At 36.1% G+C, this 22,622-nt stretch overlaps 1 protein-coding gene across 1 annotated transcript in view; it reads left to right on the top strand.

Moving 5' to 3' along the window:
• LOC134546257 (nuclear RNA export factor 1-like) overlaps positions 1-22,622 on the top strand; it is an 84,194-nt gene that overhangs the window by 32,258 nt on the left and 29,314 nt on the right. The window contains exons 3-8 of the mRNA XM_063388957.1: positions 502-588; positions 1,324-1,431; positions 17,852-17,993; positions 18,480-18,664; positions 19,285-19,394; positions 20,961-20,997. Coding sequence (XP_063245027.1) covers positions 502-588; positions 1,324-1,431; positions 17,852-17,993; positions 18,480-18,664; positions 19,285-19,394; positions 20,961-20,997 — 669 coding nt within the window. The remainder of the gene's footprint in view (positions 1-501; positions 589-1,323; positions 1,432-17,851; positions 17,994-18,479; positions 18,665-19,284; positions 19,395-20,960; positions 20,998-22,622) is intronic.

Here is a 22,622-nt window from a genome sequence, read left to right as displayed (position 1 = left end):
CCACTGGTCTTGTGCCCAACTGCAGCAGGATTTTGAAATAATAATAATAAAAAATATTAAAATGTAAAACATGGTATTGCATTTTGTTTTTTTATGGTTAGCTATTTTGATATGTGTAGAGCAATTTTTTATCTTGCTTTTTTATAGATAAAATAGGATATCTTAAACCTGGACTCTGGATTTTCTGTATGATATTAGTTACATTTATGTATCATCTGTATTGATGCATCATGAATATTAAAAAAAATGGAATAAAATTCTATGTTCATCTTAATTGGCATAAACGTTTATAATTTTGAAAAGTCTTTGGTCTTTCCAGCGTGCGATCCCTGTCTTTTTGCACCTCTGTTTCTAATCACTGTTACTGTTCATTCTGCTACAGCATAACCATCTGGCGAGTTCTTTGTGTAACTATCATTGGTTACACCTCTTTGGCCAATCAGTATTGTTTAACTCTATGGACCCCACATGAAAAGTGACACCTCTTAAATCTACTTTCAGGTGATAGATGGAGCTTCTTATGAAAGTGACCTCGTTATGAAACTCATCATGGAAACTGCATCTCCATTCAATTTGATCCCAATCTTGGTAAGCATAATCCGTTTTTGATTTCATACATTATGAATCAGTAGAGGATCCAGAGGGGGGGCTAAGGGGCTCAAGCCCCCTCCAAAAGCATCTGGGGCCACTATTGTTTTAGTGTTTGCCTTGATAAAGCCTAGCCTCAGATGGGTCAAGCCCCTCCCAAACCAAAATCCTGGATCCACCACTGTTATGAATAGATAAAAGCTTTTACTGTTTTATGTTTAGATCAATTTTGTTTCCAAAACTAGATTTTTTTTACATTGTCTTTATTCTTAAAAATATTTATATTTTATTTCACCAAAAATAGTCTCATATTGACTGATACATGAAGATGCACTTTTGCAATAAAAGCCTGTCCAGGACAAAACTACTCAGAAAAATAAAATTTAATCTGCAAAATTTTGTATGTTTGAAAACTGTGCCATAATTATTTGTGTAAAAATGTGTTAATTTTACTATTTATTAAGACATACAATCTCTAACAATACAAAAATATTTTTTCTAATCCATTTAATCCATGGTGATTTTTTTTATAAGTATTATCAGTTTTCATATTCTTAAGTACATAATGCAAGAGTTGTGTTTTGCTTGATTGTTTGATGAGTTATTTTTATTATGTGTATATGTTTCAATTTTCTCAAACTAGTTGTTGATTAGTATGTAACTCTCTGATCAGGTGATGCATTTTTGGTATTCCTTATTCACAATTTGTCACTTAGAGATCTCTTCCTTCCACAGTACGAGAAGAAAGGCAAGGATGCCCAGTTCCTGGCGAGGAATTGTGGTAGTGCCATTGAAAAACTGTGTAGGAATAAACTGGTTGTTAAAAATCCACATGGTCCTGATGTAAGTACAATGTCATTGGACTAAAATAAGATAAGAATGTAAATTTAATGCAATGAAAGGTCTTTATGAAGCCTGCCTAGTCTGAGGCATATGTGTTAATGAGGCATGATGATAGGTGCGACGCTCACTGGTGTTTCCAGCACTGTATCGCCTCTAAACCCAAGGCTGTGAACTAGTGTGCAGTCGTATTGTTGTGCATGGGGCAGCTTTGAGATTTGAGCAGTAACCTAACATTATATGGCAGAGAAATGAAAGTAAAGGTGTAATGCAAGCCCTTTTTGTGGTTTCAAGAATCTCTAACAAGCATTTTATGTATAAAAATTATTCTGAAAATACTCATTTTCCCACTTTTCTTTCTCCTAAAAATACAGTTAAAAACAAAATATGAAAACAGAACTATTATTTTTAAGAGTGAGTGCTAGTTAAATTTTTTTTTTTGTTTTAAAAAAAAAATTTACACGAGCTTTATTAAATTATTTTAGTTGCCTATGTAAAAAGTTGAATTTTTATTACTTTAGTTAATAGAGCTATTTAATTATTAATTGTGATAATTTAAGGCTTTTTAATTTAAAAAAACCGGGGATATCGCAAGTCTGAGATTTTAAACATGCCCATAAATAACCTTTTTTACACCAAGATAAAGTTTCATTGTCACAAGTGCAATGATTCTAATATAAAATTTTTAAAATGTAACCCCCTGTTTAAGGCCAATGTGCAGTCTTGTAGCGAATTGAATCTCCAGCATTACATAATATTAAAATAATAATAATAATAATAATAAAAAAAATGACAGTTGGGCCATGACACGTACAAAGCATCACTGAATAATTGTATTTCCAACATTTATGTCTGCAGTGTCTGGGAATGCTCATTGATGTTAATTGAAACAAATTTTCACTTACATGTTACACGACAGCTCAGACAACTGAGATACAGATAAAATGGTACAGAAAGGTTTGATACCTACCACACATCAATTTAATGTCTGAAAGTCTCAAACTCATTGAAGAAAAAAGTCATAGTTAAAGTTTTTTTGGACTTCTACATGCAAACATTCACGAAAAAAACAAGCGGATGAGTGCTGCTAAGGTGATAACTGCAGCAGGAATCTCATCTCCATCACCTCTCACCAGATGCAGCATGTATAAACCGGCAGGAGGTAACCCTAGTGCTTCTCTTCTGTTGCTTGCCATCTCGAGGAAGGAGTATTACACAACCTCCTGTAGGCCTCTTCCCACACTGAGGCAACCTTCAGACAGCGATGCTGCCCATTACAAGAGTTCGGCAAATATATAAATATTTAAATTTTAAAAAAAAGCTTTTATAATGTTTCATGTCTGTACTGTATTTATTAAAACAGTTAGGGCCTACTAAATAAACAACTAGATAAACTTTGTAAAATGGCAAACTTATTACAAAAAATTCCCAAAACCATTTATTACAAATTTGTAAGTAATATTTTGTACGTTAATTCCTTAATTTAGAGATATTTAATTATTAATTGTGCTAATGTTAGGCTTTATAATAAAAAATTTAGGGAAGGCACAAGTCTTGAGATTTTAAACATGCCTGTATATAACCAGTGTAAACGGAAACCATGGCACAGGTGGCTGCAATAAAAAAAAAGACCTCCCAGATGCAAGCATGACTTGTTACCACAAACCAGAGAAACTAGAGAAATGATTGCTTTTGAGAGACATAATTTTTTATAAGTGTATCTTCACAAAATTGGAAAAGCAGGGATATTATACATAATTTTATACGTAATGGTTTGGGAAATGCTGTACAGAAAAAGTCATGGATGATTGAAATATCTGATTATAAAAACTATGTTTGCCAAGAAATGACTGCATCATCATTTTTTTTTTGTATTTGAGCTGTCGACTATTTTAATTCTTTCGGAGAGTCAACATCAAGACATTTTTTGGTTCTTTCATTTCTTTGCTTCTTGAAATATTCAAATTTTGCAGTAATTAAAATTTTAATTATAGGGAACTTTAAAGTGACTACACACATTTTTGTATTTATTGTAAAGAAGTCTTTACTAAAAGAAAGAAAAAATTTATAGAGAGAACGAGTTCTTGTCCAAAGATTTTTTCACACAGGTTTAAGCATTTTATGTACAGTACTTCTAGTTATATAGTTTCAAAACCGAGGTCTATAAACTAAGCTTGTCTGTATGAAGCATTTCAAGTGCATTGTTCTCATCATTCTTATGACGTTATTAGGTTGCTTTATATATCTGAAAGGAATTTTATCTACGTTGTCTGCTATGAAGTAAGTTGTTTGAGTAGTGTACTTTACAGATTATCATTTAAGGCTTGGCTTGACATGCAGTGTTGGTTGAAGATATTTCATCATGTCAGTATTTCGTGTAATGATTAAGTTTTATTTCAAATTTTGTCTCCAGGTATGTGTTACATGTTCAAGCTATGTAAAAAGTCACAAGTATATTCATAAATGAAACCTTTTTTCTAGACAAATGTTCGAGGATGTCTACAGACAGGAGTATACGCAGAATTTGATTTGGAATATGGGCAAGGGGGATAGAACAACTTCCAGCTGTTTGCTTTAAAAAAGTTTCTTTTTGTTGGTGTGAATTCTATATTTTATTGGTTATTGGGTGGGTGGGGGGGGGGGAGGGAATATATATTTCACATCCACCTCTCTTCTTACACCCCTACCATAAGTCTTGAAAGACACAAAACTTTAATGAAACTGACTGTAGGACTGATAATGAAACTCACTGTAGGACTGGTCACCAAACTTTAATGAAAATGACTGTAGAACTGGTCACAAAACTTCAATGAAATTGACTGTATGACTGTTCACTAAACTTCAATGAAATTGACTGTAGGACTGGTCACAAAACTTCAATGAAATTGACTGTTGGACTGGTCACAAAAATTTAATGAAATTGACTGTAGGACTGTTCACTAAACTTTAATAAAACTGATTGTAGGACTGGTCACAAAACTTCAATGAAACTGACTGTAGGACTGGTCACTAAAATTTAATGAAACTGACTGTAGGACTGGTCACAAAACTTCAAAGAAATTGACTGTAGGGCTGGTCACTAAACTTCAATGAAATTGTCTGTAGGATTGTTCACTAAAATTTAATGAAACTGATTGTAGGACTTGTCACAAAACTTCAATGAAACTGTCTGTAGAACTGGTCACAAAACTTAAATGAAACTGATTGTAGGACTGGTCACCTAACATTAATGAAACTGACTGTAGGACTGGTCACAAAACTTCAATGAAATTGACTGTAGGACTGTTCACTAAACTTTTATGAAACCGACTGTAGGACTGGTCACTAAAATTTAACATCCAGGATCCTTTTGCTAACTTAGGGTAACTTTTTTTTTGATGTCTAACATTTGTCCATCCATAGTCATGCACTTAATACAAATATTATAAAACAGTTCATTTAAATCATTTTGAAACTGACTTAGAAAATGTTTTGAGCTTTCTAACATAAATATCAGTAATTTCTTGCAAACAGTTCACTTTCTGCATTACATTTGGAATGGTATTTTTACTCATTTTATATATATATTGTAAACAGTTGGAATGAAATAATAATAACTGAAAAACATCTGATTTTAATGGGTTCTTGAATATGGGTGTGAAGTTACTGTTATCATGTGATTAAGCGAGAACAACCAAGGTGTCAAACCTAGGTGTCGGTAATTAGATGCAAATGACGTCACTGGAACACATTGAATACCATGCCGGGTCTAGCTATACGTTGTCGGAGGCTTGAGGCTCTCTTCACAGGACCTCCAGGTGGTCTGCTGCTACACTGGAACACTGGACGCTGTAAGCTGTAATTGGCGAACTACAGAAGGTCTGAGGTAGCCGGGTATCTGGCTGAAGACTCGACTTCCCTCTCGTCCTAGAAAGTCTGGTTTAATCTGGATCGGTCTCACCAATCGTCGTGGCCGATCGCAGCTGGCGCTGACCTCAGTTGTCTGGAACCACTACGGGACGAAAACGGGACCGACGCGGAAGTTGGCACTCAATGTCGCCGATGCTCCCTATCTAGGACTTATTTAGTCCAGATACAATTCTCTCAACTCGTAGAGCGGAGAATTCTAAGTAGTACACGATCGCGGATGACGCGAATCTTCTATTCCTCGGGCGGCAACCAAGGCTTTGGTTCGCCCCAGCCCGAGAAACGTCTTCCCGCTGCAAGATGGCGATGGCGTCTCCCTTCCTTCCTCCTTATAACCATAGAGTAAGTAAAGGGAGAGGCGCCACTCCCATAGTAATGATCGTTTGCTTAAATTTGTAAACAAAACCCTTGCGATCATACCATTTCTTTGCAACTTGACAACGAAAAAATTACAGCCAGATACAACCTGAGAAAGGTTTAGCGCGCGATAGTTGGCACCTTTGTAGTCACCATATTTTATATTTTTTCAATAAAGGCTACTGATATTGTAAAATTGCTTTATCTTAGTACTTATAATGGGATTTTAAACTATTTCCGTAATAGAAAAAAAAACTTGATTCAAGGTGGAATTGAACTTGCGACCAATAGACCTGGTTTGATTTCACTTTTATGGACGCCTTTATCCGCACGACCACCAATTATTGTTGAAAAAAATTATACAATTAAATGTATTTCTATATTATTTTTCTGCACTAATAAAGTCCAAATTATGCAGCCAGATTGAAACTGATGATCGTTTAGTAATGAATCTTATTTCTGTTTATTATATTTATTTTCCATTCCATTATATTTTTTTAATTTTCAACTTCAAAAACTACTGTACCGGTTGCAGGTAATATGGAGAACGACAGGCCAACGTACTCTAATTTTAGTTTTCGGCAATATGCCACGCAGCATCTAGTTTTTAGTGACATTTTAAAAATATACCTATACTTTTACTTTCAAATCCCATTATTACCACGAGACAATGCAAAGATGGCCTTATGTAATTATAACAACTGGATATGTAATAAACTAAAGAGATCAAAACTTGTAATCTATTTTTTTTTTCGATGTTGGTGAAACATGGTATGATCTCATTTTTAAGGATTCAGTTTGTCCTATCTACTGTCACCCCCCTGCTTATAACTATTTACTTTCAGTCCCTAGCAACCAAGGAGCTATCGATATCAGCAAACAGAATAAGCTGCATAGTGAAATAAAAACTTGGATGTTAGAGTGTAAGAGTATCGAACTAAGACCAAATGAATAAAGTTTCCAAAGAATAATTCTTAGAAGACCCTGAAGTTAAAAGTGTGTTGTGTATGGCAATAAGATATGTTATATCTGTTATACCTTGGTTGTCCTCTTTACAATAAAACAATTAAATACATAATATTGGCTCATGAAATATACAATTAATATTACAATAATAATAAAAAAATAATAATAATATAACTGTAAACAGTTGGACTGGTTACAGAGCCGCTTCAATGTTTGTTGTGATCTTTTCTTCCAGAAAAATCAAAATAAACTTTCTAAATATACATTGAATTAACATGACTATGTTTTTCTTGAATAACAAATCTTAAAATTCTCACTTCTCTTCGTTGAAAGTCTATCAGAGTCTGTGTGAGATAAATTTCACGAAGTTACATTTAACATATTATAAAAGCAATAATTATTAACATAATATTCAAGATAATAAAATTAAACATATCCCTTGTCTTGATCTAATAGGTAACAAGTTGTTATCTTTTCAATCAACATCATCACTTATTTAAAGCAAATCAAATTATCATAATATATATACACAATATCACATCATCAGTATCTAGTCCTGAACAAAGTGACTTAGTGTTTCTTTCTTTTGTAGATAAAGATTAATAAAATATGTAGCTGAGAATAAACATGTACATATGCACAAGTACGTAGAAATGTTATTGACGAATTCGTAGATCGTTGACAAAATACCTGACAATGTTTTCAGTTCAGATAATGCACGAAGTTACAAATAGCAAATAAAACATTACGTAGTTATCACGTATACACACTCGTGTTCTTGAACACTTTCTCTTTGTCGACGAAAATGCACTCACTAGTGTTCACTTTCTTTATTTTGTCTGACAAAAATATTTTAAATAAATGGTTGTCTTCTGCTTACGCAAAATTGCTTATAATTGTATTGAAATGTCTTTCTTACAAGCTCAATACTAATGGTTGAGTATAATGATCCTCAAAATTAGCTCATAATGCAAGCTTTTTCTTTTGTAAGAAGCATGTGTCCAATGACCAATTCAGTTAAATGAAATCTCATCTGATTCATATATTTCATAACCAGAGTAATGAAATACTAGCTCTTTGTTTTGCTTAGCGTGTAGAGTAGGAACAATTCCTAAATAGATAAGAATATGAATGTCGAAGCTAGGAGAAATGAAACGAAGTGTATGTGTAAGTGCGATAGTGACAGAACGGTGTTCAGATATGTAAGTATGTTGAAGGACGAACGGTAACGTGAACTATATCTCAAAAGAATCTCAGGTATTATGTGACTCAGGTGTATGTGACAGTGACGTGTTTCGCCTGACTAACAGCTGGCTCTTCTCTCTTAGATGACGCCTCTCGACGAACGCTACTGGATCTTAACGAGTCATCTTCATGATCTTCAAATCTTCCATGACGTAGACACAGCAGATATCAAATTCTTCAATAATTTCAATGATCAAATAATTATGTGGCATGGCTCAAATCTTACGCACTGGCTAATAAAAATTCACACCACCTATAGGTGTGACAAACATCGACGACGTAAATCGCATATCCGCGAAAAATGTCCGCACTGGCCTACATGCTCAGTGGACAAAAAAAATCGTTGATAAGTGCTCTACGCACAGAAATGTCCTCACTGGTACTCTGACACAGTGTACACTAAATTAGCCTCAAGCATGCGTGCTTGTTTTAGCGATGCAACATAGTGCTCCCTTACTGTTGGGATAAACATTAATTAAAGCCAAACAATATATCTACTTCATGTCGAGTGTCACTGATGACTTGACCAAACATCAACTCTTACATATACGTTATAGATCAGCGTATCTAAGTCTTAGGTTGCTTATAAAACCTTAGCTGTGTTAAATTAAATCTTCCGATGACCTTGTCACTGTCAATTTCCTTGAGAGTGTAACAGTTCTCATTTATTCGTTCACAAACTTGAAATGGTCTTTCGTATAATAAAAACAACTTCTTCGTCACCTGTTTCCACATGTCACTAACAGGATTAGTTCGTTTAAGCACTAGGTCTCCTATATTTAACTTCGTTATTCGTTTCGGCTTCTGTAGCTTACTTCGACGTTCTGCAGCTAGTTGTAGACGAGCTGTAACAAACTTCTCTATTTGTTCCCTCATATCTTCGCTTATCGATTCTTGTTCTTTCGAGTCTTTATCATGGTCGGGTAATATGGTAATCGGTAACGCCTCTGATCGTTCCGCAGTAATAATCTCTTGGTGTGCTAATTCTGTCTATTACCGGCGCTAAAAGTCACGAGATTGGACGTAGACTTAGCCAGTATCGGTTCTATGCCTTGTGGATTTGCATAGTAGGTGATAGGATTGACAGGTTCTTGTCTCGCAAAATACCCTGCGTACTGTGATGACGATGAAGGTTGATTCTGGAATGTATTCTGTGAGAATTGAATAGCTTCATTACCGGCGGCTTCACTTCTCAGTTGGTTAACCGATAAATTGCTAGGGGAGTTTGTTTTGTGTGGCTGTCGGTTCCGCGGACTACCGGATGACTTCGCCTCTCCTCGATTTTCATAATAATGTTTCGAGTTGTCGTAGTTTTTACTCGAATATTTGGGCGAATGTCTGTCGTGCTTATAGCGCGGCGACCTGGGTGGCCGTCTCGGTGAGGTAGGCGGGGTTCTAGACTGTTCGCCCCTGCCTTCTCGCCTAGGCGTTGAATCATAAATAATTCCTCCGCGTCTGTATTCTCCGCGTTCCTCGCTGTTACGCCACGAGCGGTTGTGTTTCGAGCGTTCAAACTCACGCGACTTCGAACCTCTATGGTAAACATCGTTGTTGTTCCGGCCTGAATACCAAGTGTTTCGTCTATGGGCCGGCTTATCCTTGCCCCAAATTAGACTGTTCACGTGCGGCTGTTTAAATTGGTTGTTGTCTGGATAATTTTCATTACGCCGCTGATTCCAAGGCTGATACAGCGGTGGTTGTCTGTTTACCGGTGATTTTTCCGATTCCTCTCGCTGGCTATTTCTATTCTGACGGTCGAGCCTGTCGTATGCGAGTAGCTGTTCCCTGAAATCTGCTATCCCGTCAAAGCTTCTACCTGTCAGATGTAATTGGTAGCGCATCGGAAGTTGGCCTAGAATCATTGCCACGAATTCGTCGTCGCTCATGACAACGTCTAGATAACGTGTAAGCTCGAACATGTCGCTTAAATGAGCCTCCAGAGTTTTGTTTTTCTTTGGATCGTATTTTTCGCTGTGTAACTGAGCGCGTAAATTCCCCTGAATTTTTAAGCTCCAGTGTTGTTGTAGGAAAGCTGCTTTAAACTGTCCAAATGACGATATGGAAGTTTGGTGAACTTCCCACCAATAATATGCGGTACTTTTCAAGCAGTTGTTCAAACATCGCAATTTTTCTGTGTCCGAAAGATTAAATCTCTCTGCGTATTCTTCAAATAATTTTATAAATTTACGTGGATTTTCCGTGGATTTTGAGGAAAATACAGGCATTTCATCTGACCAATGCCTAGCAGGGTGATTTAAGGCTGCTGTATCCACTAATATTACTTGTTGTCCGGTCGCAGTGTTAGTAATCACGTCTTGTGAACGGTAAGTAGGCGTAGCCTGGTGTGACGACGCGGACGTGTCTCGCTGCGCTGACGTCATCGTTTCCGCCGCAGACGCGCTCGTTGTGTCAACGTTTATCTGTGTATGCGCTGCCGCTCCAGACAATGACAAATGCTGCACGCAGTTCTCGAGCTGGATCAATTTTCTGTTCACGGTTCGAATGTCGTCTGCACTACTCGCTTCATGTCGTTGTAGCGCGGTATTTACGTTCGCGAATTGTGTTTCGCTAAGCTGAACGTAATGGTTGAACTGTTCCTCTGCAGTACGTTTCGCAACCTCTATGCACGTAGTTTCCGTGTTAATTACGTGTTGTTGTAACTCGGTTACTTGCGCATCAATTTCCTCAAATCTGTTCATTACTGTTTCACGAATGTTATGAACTTCCTCCTGCGAGTCGCTAATTTGTGTAGCTAGTTGTCTGGCTACATCACCAATTTTAGCTTCTACTTTATTTATCAATTCAAGGTGTTGTAACCTGTTTTGTTCCGCCGCTTCGGACCTCTGCCTAGCCATCTCGTCAGATAATGTTTTTGCCTGTTCCGCCGCTTCGGACCTCTGCCTAGCCATCTCGTCAGATAATTTTTTGCCTGTTCCGCCGCTTCGGACCTCTGCCTAACCATCTCGTCAGATAATGTTTTTGCCTGTTCGAGTTTCTGTCTTGTCATTTCGTTAGATATATGTTCGGTTACTTCTACACGCTGGGATTCTAACACATTATTAATTTGTATAGTAACCACATTCAATGCTCGCATTAAATCCTCCATGGAAATATTATTCATGTTTTCTTTAGCTGCCTGCATGACTGGTTCGGAAGCGTTACTTTCCTCTATGCGCGCGGGTTCGGGAGCAAAGCAAATTTCCTGACCTGCCTCAACGCTTAGTGTGGGTGTGTCCTCCATGTTTTCGTTTTCAACACAGCCTAGCATTTCTTTCTGGCCCTCGACTGACGTTTCCTCCTTGTCAGAGCTGGTCTTTTTGTGCCTCAGGAAATACATACCTTCATCGGTTATCTTGTAGTGCTTCCGACGTACTAATATGCTACGCTACAGCAAACTACACAAATGCACTTTATGTAGCTCGTCCAGTGTGTGTCGACCCTCGTCGAAGCCCCAAAGTTGGATCGCCACTGTAAGTAAACTTTATGCTGGACTAGATACTGATGATGTGATATTGTGTATATATATTATGATAATTTGATTTGCTTTAAATAAGTGATGATGTTGATTGAAAAGATAACAACTTGTTACCTATTAGATCAAGACAAGGGATATGTTTAATTTTATTATCTTGAATATTATGTTAATAATTATTGCTTTTATAATATGTTAAATGTAACTTCGTGAAATTTATCTCACACAGACTCTGATCAGTGGCGTCTCGTCAGGGCAAGCAAGGCAAGCAGTGCTTGCCCAGGCAGTTTCCAGACATTGTATTTTTTAAATAAATATTTTATTCAGAATAGTATTTTACTTTGGCTCGTGCCGTTAGGTGTATGTATTTTTTACACTATCTTCTTGGGACCCAGTACTGTGCGCTGTGCGCTATAAGAAAAGAACTCGTTGACACACAAAACATGCTGTTTTAGAAGCGTTGCTAGGTTTAGAAGCGCTGGTAGGACCGCTTTCAGTAGGAAGGCTGCCGCAGTAGTTTCCTTTCTGAAAAGGGGGGGGGGGGGGGGGTTGGCATGGTACAAAGGTTCAGGGAGGGGATTGGCTGTAAAAACACGTGGTAGAAGCTACGAAGGTAGCGCTTTCTTGCCGAATTGAAGCGAACATGGCCGAAGCAGACGGTGGAATTCTTCCGCCGACTGCTTCGGCTATGTCCGCCACAGTTCGGCAGGGCAGGTGGCGAGGTCGCGTTTCAGTCGGCGGTCGTCTCTCGGGGCGCGCGCATCTCTCCCGCGGGCTGTTGGCTGGCAGTGCGTGGGGGATTTGTGGGCGTACGCGTCCCGCGGGTGGCGTATACGGGATCCCAGCTCGAGAGTTGCAATCTCGCTGGGGTGACTGTGAATAACCAATAGCAGTCCGCGGACCAATGGCCGGCCTGTGGAGTCGTTATTACGGCTATCGGGGTGAAAGGTAGCCTGAATGCAGCTCGGCGCGTGGCAGGAAGCAGCTTCGTCGGCGAGGCACCGCAGGGGAGCTCGATGTGCCCTGGATGCGAAGTGTAGACGAACTTGCGGAGCTGTGAACTGCCGCGCGCGCAACGGAACTGAACAGCATTGTAACTCTGAAGGAAGAGATGGCGGCGCCTTTAAGTTGGGGCCCTGTTGGAACCAGTGGTAGCCTGGGCGGCGCGACCTTCAACCGTCCCGGGATTTTGGAGGACAAGAGGGTCCGACTCGCAATATACTTAATTCGCCTGAACGACTTCCCCCACCCTGGCTTGAAAGGTTGTTGGCTGTTGACTGAAAGAAGGAAGATGAAGATGGCGCAAAGTCAGGCTGCCTTTCGCCCCATACGCCCGCAGTTCGAGCCGGTTTACTGGCTCGTCTGCCCACATCTGGTTTAACTGTGGCTGCCTGGGCAGCTGGGCTGGGCTGACGAGTGAAGTCGCACGCCCCTGGGAGCGCTTGCGCCCCTGGTTAATAATAACCCAGGAGTACCCAACATTGAAATGCGGGCCGCAAGGCCCAAGCACCCAACTCCAGCATGGTTTATTTTTTAGCCCCTCCAAATCTTCTTACCTGGACCCTTCTTCCCTCTTGTCCAGTAGTTACCTGCTTGCTTAATGCATGTTAATTGATCCCCGCATGACCCGGCCCAGGGTTTTCCCTGTGTCTATGCAGGTTTTACCTGGGTCACATTAGCTAGCTTTTAAGCTAGGTGACCAATGGGGCGTCAGTCATGGCGCCAATCGCAGCCATGGCTGGCCAGTAAACACCAATAGCACACGATGCACGCGCCCTTGTCCCGCATGGTTAAAAACCCGCATGGTAGAGTGTATAGGTTTCGGCCTGAGACACACTTAGGTTCTCCCCTAACCTGGACCCTCCCCTTACACACTTAGAATAATTTAGGCTAGGAAAAAAAATCGTGGCGTTTCAGGAATGATTGAAGTGCCAGTTTCTTGGTACACGTACCAGTTAACAGAGTTTCTGATCACGTATGAAGATAATTTCTTTTATGTTGGTACGAAAAATACCAAGATTTAATTTTTACTATTCTAGTACATTTTTATGAGGTTCTTCTCTTTATTTTAAGTACTTACTTTGCCATGTGTTGTCTGTTTATATATTTTGTACCAGATATCGATGATACTACATTCCCACTTAGTATATAAGTAATGTAGAGTAGGTATTTTACTATCAGAATAATGTAAGTCAAACATTATTTTTTAAAAATAACTTATTTAAAAAAAATGTCAATTTTTCTACCTGTGGAATAGTCAATGTTCAGTTAAGAAAACTACTTAAAAAGCACCATTTTGTACCTTGAAATCCATATTTTCCCGGGGGAGGGCCCCCGGACCCCCTCTCCCCCCCCCCCCCCCCCCCTCAATCATGTTCTGATATGAACGGAGTTGTTGCTTCCCCTCATGTTAACCTGACGCCTCGCCACTGACTCTGATAGACTTTCAACGAAGAGAAGTGAGAATTTTAAGATTTGTTATTCAAGAAAAACATAGTCATGTTAATTCAATGTATATTTAGAAAGTTTATTTTGATTTTTCTGGAAGAAAAGATCACAACAAACATTGAAGCGGCTCTGTAACCAGTCCAACTGTTTACAGTTATATTATTATTATTTTTTTATTATTATTGTAATATTAATTGTATATTTCATGAGCCAATATTATGTATTTAATTGTTTTATTGTAAAGAGGACAACCAAGGTATAACAGATATAACACATCTTATTGCCATAGACAACACACTTTTAACTTCAGGGTATTCTAAGAATTATTCTTTGGAAACTTTATTCATTTGGTCTTAGTTCGATACTCTTACACTCTAACATCCAAGTTTTTATTTCACTATGCAGCTTATTCTGTTTGCTGATATCGATAGCTCCTTGGTTGCTAGGGACTGAAAGTAAATAGTTATAAGGAGGAAGGAAGGGAGACGCCATCGCCATCTTGCAGCTGGAAGACGTTTCTCGGGCTGGGGCGAACCATATATATGAGCAGGTGAGATGCAGAACTATCCTTATCCACCAGAAGTGATTTTTCAGGAATTGGGAAAAACTCGTAACTTGAGTAATTTACATTTTCTATGCAGCTAAATTTTTGTGGAGTAAGAGTACAATAATATTAGTTGATTTATGAAATATTTTAAAAATCTGGATAAACCTCCCTGAGTTATTTGGGTTTGTAATATGGAAAAGGAAAGTTTTGCAGCAAACTAGCGAAAAATAATATTTTTGTTATTAAAACACCTTGTAATAGGGCAGTTTAGTTTTTATTGTAAGATTTACAAACTTATGTACTATGTACAAAATGTTTCACATAAAACAGAAATGTATATTCTGGAAAGAGTAAAAGTCTACACCATTGGATCATCTGCTTCATCCACATTGGCACACTCTTCGATTGCGTTTGCATCTCTATGCTCATCTTCTTCTTGAGCATCAATAACATTTCGGTAGTATTCTAGATGTTCTAAGTCTCGCCAGTTCTCGCCAAAATGTTTAGAAAGAAGATTATTGACATCTTTCAATTTTGCTTTTTTTACAGGAACTGTGAGTAACAGTGGTTCTGGATGAATATTGGCCATAGCCATGCCCCTTCTGATGATAGATGAAACAGTTGAACAATCTGTTTCATAGTTAATTTCGCCTCTAACACGAACTGCACCATTTTTATTTTTTGTTAGAATTATCCTCTTGCACATAGATAACCGAAAGTGCCACTGTGATGTAGGCTTGAGTACATTTTGCACAGAAGTTTTCCAGTCAAAAACAGGTACTTCCTTTCCAAGTCTCTTGACTGTTCCGAATGACTTGAAAATGTCAATGTATTCATCTGGTGTTATTACTGTTTCCCTACTCCTTATCACTTTTTCTATCCTCCCAACCACTTCATAACAACCCCAATGACAATACTATTTTTATTCTGGCCCGGGCAGCCATCGGAGCACAGTTGAATACATTCTATGTCACCATCAGAAAGATCTGCAGTTCTTAATGTGTCAATAATTGCTGAAGCAATTTCATTAGATCCCTTTAAACGTTCATTTTCTAGCCATGCATACATTGTGACCGTGTCCTTATTCTGAGGTGCTTTGGAATGTCCTCTACACATAGTAAAATTATACATAAACATCTGTCTGCTGTAGTAAGCAGCTTGATCAGGAACACGAGGTAAAACTAAGTTCTTTTGACAGTCGTAAGTAAAAACCACTGTACGTTCAGTACGCCTTTCCTTAATCTGAGAATAAAATGCAGAGGCTTTTAGTTTATGAACCCTTAATTTCACCATTAAATCAAACTTTTCCTCACTGCCTGTGGTAGCAGCCTTCATCTGATTTGTGAGTTGAAGGCACGTAGAACAAGCATCGGTTCTGGGGGTCTTGAAACTTATGTTAAAGTTGTATTGGAAGATGTGTCTGAACAGACTATACTTAACCTTAAATTCACTATCATTAGATCCATTATAAATCCTCCATAGTTTTTTCATACTTAAACCACACTCAAGATACTGACATTTAGTTTTGTTCTTGGTGTAATGTTCTTCAACTGGTTGTAATTTCTTAATAAACTCACAAACTGCATTTCTCTTTGCCTCATATATTTTATTTGATCGTTCACCACCTCTATTTTCTTTTGGAGAATACCCAGTGCTTAAATGTTTCCTACATAAATTATGCACACGGTATCGAGATATTCCTAAAATAGATAGGAAGGTGGTAGCACATACCTGTACAGGTCCGTGTAGAGTTTTTACATAGTACTTGTTTGAAGATGTTTTCCTGGAACTGTTTGCCACTTTTGACCGAGAAGTCCTCTTTGGAGACATCTGGGAAGTGTACTTCAAAATAAAGCTATCCTGAGATGTTTTACGAGACGTAGCATAAAAGGCCTGATGGAAACGTCTGATATCTTGCATGGCTAGAGTTGTACATTTATAGGTCTTCGTATCATGTCCACACTGCGGCTTTCTCGGCAGTGATTTTGATGTATACCTGAAGCAATAAATTAATCATAAAATTTATAAGTAACTGGTATGAGCAATCTTTGTATTATTCCATGCATACAACACAGTATAATCGCAAAAATGCAAGAGTCCTGTTACATGTAGAAAGAGTTGCTTGCTACAAAAACATGAGTGGTAATTAGTTTTAAAAATTATGAAAATTTTGTTAAGGACAAGTATGTCACAATTTAAACCAGAACTAGCAAAATGGCATGCGTAATTTGTTTGTTATCGCAATATCAAAATATTTTACATTCTAATTTCACTTCCTAATGTATTGCATTAATATGAGAGGTTATATTGCTGTTACCTTTCTCGTTTGGATATTTCTCGAGTCCATGTTTCCTTTCGCCGATTTCGTTTCCTGCCCCTTTCAGTAGTAACTTCAATCACGTTACTAAAATGTTCTGAATAATCCATCACAGGCAAGAACAATGATTCGTTTAGTTATTCCCACAAAAACACAAAAAGGTAACAAAGTAAACATCAAGGCTAGTTATTATTTCCACAGATATGCACATAAAGGGCAACCAACTGCAATATATTAAAACACACATTATAGAAAGAAAAAAGAATTATAAATTGTTTTATACATTTGTCATAGAAACATATAAACATTATTACAGATGGTTTTCATACATAATGTTAAAACATGTAGGATAAAGACAGTTTTGAAACAAATTGTAAGAAACTGGAAAAGGACAGTTATGTAACTTACTGGCACTTGGAATAGGAGAGTTTTGCAACGAACTACATTCTTCAACTCACAATTATCGTGGGAAAAGAAGACTTTAGAAACACAACAATATTGTCTATACATGAAGGGGAACTCTTTACAAATTCTATGGAAACGTGATTTTTTCAATTTATGGAAAAGGGCAGTTTTGCGTCTCACCTGCTCATATATATATATATATATATATATATATATATATATATATATATATATATATATATATATATATATATATATGCATAAAAATTTACCCTATTATATAAAAGGAGATGTAAAAATTGTTTGTTTGTTAAATGAGTTTTGAAAAAAATTCCAAAATTGGCTTACCATGTTTTTGTAGAGACTATAAATTCATGTTCTGTTTTCACAACTGCATGTAATTTAACTCCAATTTTTCCCTTTTATAATATGTTTTGCATGAAAACTTTTAATGTTAAATATAACATAGCGGGTGAAGCAGTTTAAATGAGACCTAAGATGAGACTCTAAGGCGAAGCAGCAATGACATGGAACAGGAAGAAAGGGGTGAATTTGAGTACCCACTGTTTCATGCAAATCCATCCACGATCTTCTCTGTAAAAAATGCAGGCTTTACCTACATTGCTTCACTGGGATGCGAGTGGTCTGATCACTTATCCATGGTGGGTGGGTGGTTGGATCACTCGCATACCTCCAAAAGCTGTGTTAATGTAAGCCTCAACTGTTCCCTGGTAAACTACCTGGTGCTTGTTTCTTGCAGTTTGCGATTGTGATCAATCTCAAGTACGCAATGGGCGACCAGATAAAACTGAACATGCAAGCTAGTTTCACGAAAGCTCTGCAAGACAGGTTTGATTACGAAAAGAAATCGTTGGATCTCCGCAGTTTTCACAAACACCCACGTAAGTCCTCTGATGAGTTTTGTTTTGTATTTTTAGTAGTGTTCTCGGGTTTACATTATTTTAATCATTATTTAAAACAATCACACTATCCTTAACTTATAACTTGTTGTGATAAATTTTATTTTTGTGAATAAAATGTTAAGTTTTTTACTATAAGATTTATGTCGTACATATGTAAATTATGATAGTTTTTTTTTAATCATGAAATTAATTTTTCCTGAGTTATTTTAGGATTTAAAGGATTTTATATATATATTTACATTTTTTTAGGTAGCAATATCAAAATATGATATTTATATGTTTTCATATTTTGTTTTTTTATTGTCTGCTTAGCATGCTAATAAAAGTGAAGTCAAAAGTAAATTATTTTATGTAATATTGTTGTAACTTTTTTTTTTTAAGCCCTTTTACTGCTTAATAAGGTACTGTCGTGTGATCTTAAATTATATTTTTCAATACAGTTTTACCCTGTTGCTTGTTTTCTAGATCTAGCAAACTTGGTGTTCTGCCCTCTGAGTCAGCAAAAAATACTGCACTATATCTTGATGATGGCCAAGAAGCAGTTTGAGACAAACATCGTTGAACTCAATCTTGCCAACAACGACATAGAGGACATTCGATCGTTGGAAATGTTGCCTTCCATCCAGCACCTAGACCTTAGGAACAACGGTGTACGTATGCTTGATTGTCGAGTATCTTTTTCATTGTAACTATAATAAAAGGTCTTTCACTGTTTGATTATTGAACATCAATGTGGTTTCAAAAGGAATACCAAATGTAACTTGCTAGAAAACTGGAAATGCTGTTCCGAAATGAAAACCAACAGTAACTACAAACATTGAGTTAACTAAAAATGCTGGCAGCGCAGTAATGTTATCTGGTGGCCAAGGTCGTCAGCTAGAGACCACCTGGAGTGGCTTGATTGGTACTGGTTACAAAATGGGCCAAACCATAGAATGCCGGATTGAAGAACTTTTGTTGTAGTTTCCTACAGTTATTTATTTAACTTTTCAATAAATATTGTTAAGTTTTTGTTATTAAATGTAAAAAAAAATTTTTCTATTTAATGACTTAGAAATATCAGTAGCTTTGTTTCCAAGTTTATTTTCTTCATTGAACATAATTATTGATGATGATGATGATGATGATGATGATGATAATGGAAATTTGTGAAATGTGTGAACTAAGCCAAGAATTTTACTTCTGGCTTGTACATATTTGTAGGATATTATTAGCTTATTTGGTGAGTAATTTGTGTGAAATATGTTATTCCATGCTTGTGTTTGTACAGATTGATGACATTAGCAGACTGGAACCGCTGCAAAGGCTGAACATACTTACCTTATGGCTGGATGGCAATCCTGTGTGCGAGAATTACGACACACATGCACCATATATAAAGTGAGTACCAGGTATTTAATTTTATATAGTGGTTTAAAATTAAGAATGTGTAGTCATGGTACCACTAGAATTTTTTCAAGGGGGCAAACATGAGAATTTCAACTATAATTATTTATCTCAAAATATACTTTTGCATGTGCATTTATTGCATTATCTGTCCTAAAACTTTGTAGGGTTATGTATATCTGTATCTCTTGAAGGATACTATTTTCACCTTTACATTAATTAAGCATCATAACATCTGCTAATTAGGCTTCTGTAAATACTGTTTTTTTTTTCCTTCATTCAAATTTAATTTTGAATTAAATGTCACAATATTTATGAACATCATATATTTTTCAAATCAAATTTTAACTTAAAATGAAATTTTTTTTCACACTTCACAGTGGTCCAAGAAAAATTGATCCAAAGTACAGTAAAATAAAAAAAAAATTATATGCATGAAACTATTACAAAAAGATTTATAATAGAGGAAATTTAAAAAAAACAAAATGCATTTTCTTAAACCAGAAAATTTTAAGTTTGATAGCTGTTTGTTGATCTGGTTACATACATAAAATATATATTATTAATAATTTTAAATTGTATAGTTTCATTATTTGTTAAGTATTGAACTCTGTATGAATAATGTTATAGTATAAATCTATATTTCTCAATAAATTAACTTCATAAATGTTACATTTTTTTCAATAATTTTTTTTGTGAATGTGTGTGTGTCTAGCATGGTGCAGGCATTTGTAACAAATAATTATACAAAATATATTAAATTTGAAATGTCAAATGGAATATCAAATTATTCACTAGTATCAAATATTTTTAGAGTACTCTTAGACCCATACTGATAATGAAAGTAAAGTTGGGTTTTTGTGTAACCTGCTTCTAAAAATTGTTAATTTATGATGAAATTGCTAAATAGCAATGCTCAGTTAACTTGAGACTAGAACTATTTTAGATTTTAAATTATCCATTCATTAACTAGTACAATGATGGCCTGCGACACTGTTTAACACGGCCCACCTGAAGCCGAAGTCTCTTGCAATAAGGAGATTTTATCAGGTGAGATGTTGTTTATTAGCCGTCTTTGTGTGCATATGTAGAATAAGCTGTCAGCAGACGCTGTTATAGAGCAATGATGTTCTCACAGAAATATTAGAGGAAAAAAATATGATTTAATATTTTTGTATCTACATATTCTTTCATGATGATTCTTTTTATATTTATTTTTTATTTTTCTGTAAATACTTTTTTTAAGAGAATTTTTTTTTCTCCCTTGTGTGTTGCACAAATATATTCATTGGTTATTGTACAGAATAATACAACACTAAAAAATTTGTTCTAAGAAATTAAGTGTTTGACTCAAAAATGAAATCTGTCCCTCAATTGAGTGAAGTTGGCCATCATTGCACTAGTAAATGCCATGTTTATAATTTTGTCATTTCTTGCTATTACCTAGCTGCTAACTTGGTGTTAGTCATGATGATTTAAATTTGTGTTCCCAAACTCTAATTTTTTGAATTGTTATAATTTTTAGATGTCAAGAGATTATATTTTTAATTTTTATTTCAGGGATGTGAAAAACTATATGAAGACATTAAAAAGGCTGGTAAGAATCTCACAGATAATTTTGTATTATTACAGTTTATTGTTATTATAATAATTAATATTGCTTTAGTTAAGTGATGTGTTGTGACCCCAAAACCATCAACATCACAATATTGATAGGATTTTTATAAATACTGCGTAGATTACCAATAGATTGGTTGAATTTTGGTTGTCAGTGAAGCAAGGAAGAAAATACATCAAGATGTAGTCATGTTTAAGTTACTGGTTGGTGTATTGGTTCTTCCATTGAACAAAGTTAGGCTAGGTTCGATTCTCTACTAGGTCATGTGTGGATTGTTCGTAAGTGGGAAACATGACAGATGTTGCATTGAGCCTTTGGGGTTTAGTTTGAGGGTAATCCCGTTTCCTCTCCCATTTATTCTGTCAATCCTCTATTCTCTCATTACCTCTCATCTGTAATAACCTCAAAGTTGATGAGACACCAAGCCCTAATTCATTCATTTAACCAGTCTTTCATATGTTCATTTATTTATTTGGTTGGTTTTAGAAAAGTTACTTTTTATATTTTGTTAAAGTTTGTTTTCAAAACTGTTGCATCACACAATTATTTTATGTTATTTGCTTGAAATAATAACCTGTTTGAGAACTGGTGTCCATGACATTTAATCATGATACTTCCTTAAATAGTTATAATAATGCATCTCTTGTTGCAGATTTTTACTAAAGCAACTTAAGAATGACCTACAAAATATTATTTTGTATAAAATAAAATTAAATGGGCAGCTTTAACACTCGGTGAAAAAGATCACGGAAGTTCGTAAGCCCAGCTGGAATGTTGAATACAAAAGGAACGTGTGAAATTAAATGCCTAAAAACGTTGACAGCAAAAGTGACACATGTTAAATGGAGGATTGCGGCACAGGGGGAATAGTTATATAGGGGCATGGAAAGCTGAAGAGAAGAAAGGAAATAGCTATTAGTGACTGAATGACCATAGAATTATCTCAATCACACATCACACTAATTAATATTTTTTGAGAATTCAAAAATTGGGTGTGATTCAGTAGTAGGTTGGGTTTTACTGTCACAAAAGTTTTTTTCTGGGAAAAATACTTTCAGCAAGGCTATGCATGCAACAACTGACATAGATGTACAGATTGACTATTCTTACTGGATGATAGAACAATTAAATATGGCAAGGAATTAGAACATTTAGCAAAACTAATGCAGGGCAATGAATGACTTGAAAGCTTCATTCTTAAAGCAAAAGAATTTTATTTTAAACTTAGACAAGAGAAGGAATACAGGGGAAAGCAAGCACTAAAATTTTCCACAAAAAATAATAGTGAAATTAATTGTCTTTTAGTTTTTTTATGTCAATGAATAGAAAGAAGGATGTAAGTATTACAATTACAGATAAATTGCAAATCAGTGATAATATTTTGGAGCCTTCATTAAGAATGTTCATATTCAGCTTGAAACATGTTGCTTTAGCTAATAGTCCGGTCAAAATAGACATTTCAAATAACAAAAATTCTGACAGAGATGAATTTTAGTTGAGACCTTGGGTACACCATTAGAAATAAAGTGCCAAAAGTCCCCATAGATCCCATGTGTGCTAAAAATGTTATTGAAGGTCAGAGGTCAAAATTTTCTGTTTTTTTG

The sequence above is a fragment of the Bacillus rossius genome, chromosome 1, assembly GCF_032445375.1.
Source record: "Bacillus rossius redtenbacheri isolate Brsri chromosome 1, Brsri_v3, whole genome shotgun sequence".
NCBI lineage: Eukaryota > Metazoa > Arthropoda > Insecta > Phasmatodea > Bacillidae > Bacillus > Bacillus rossius.
Note: the sequence above shows the minus strand (reverse complement) of the source record. Positions and strands in the feature narration are given on the sequence as shown.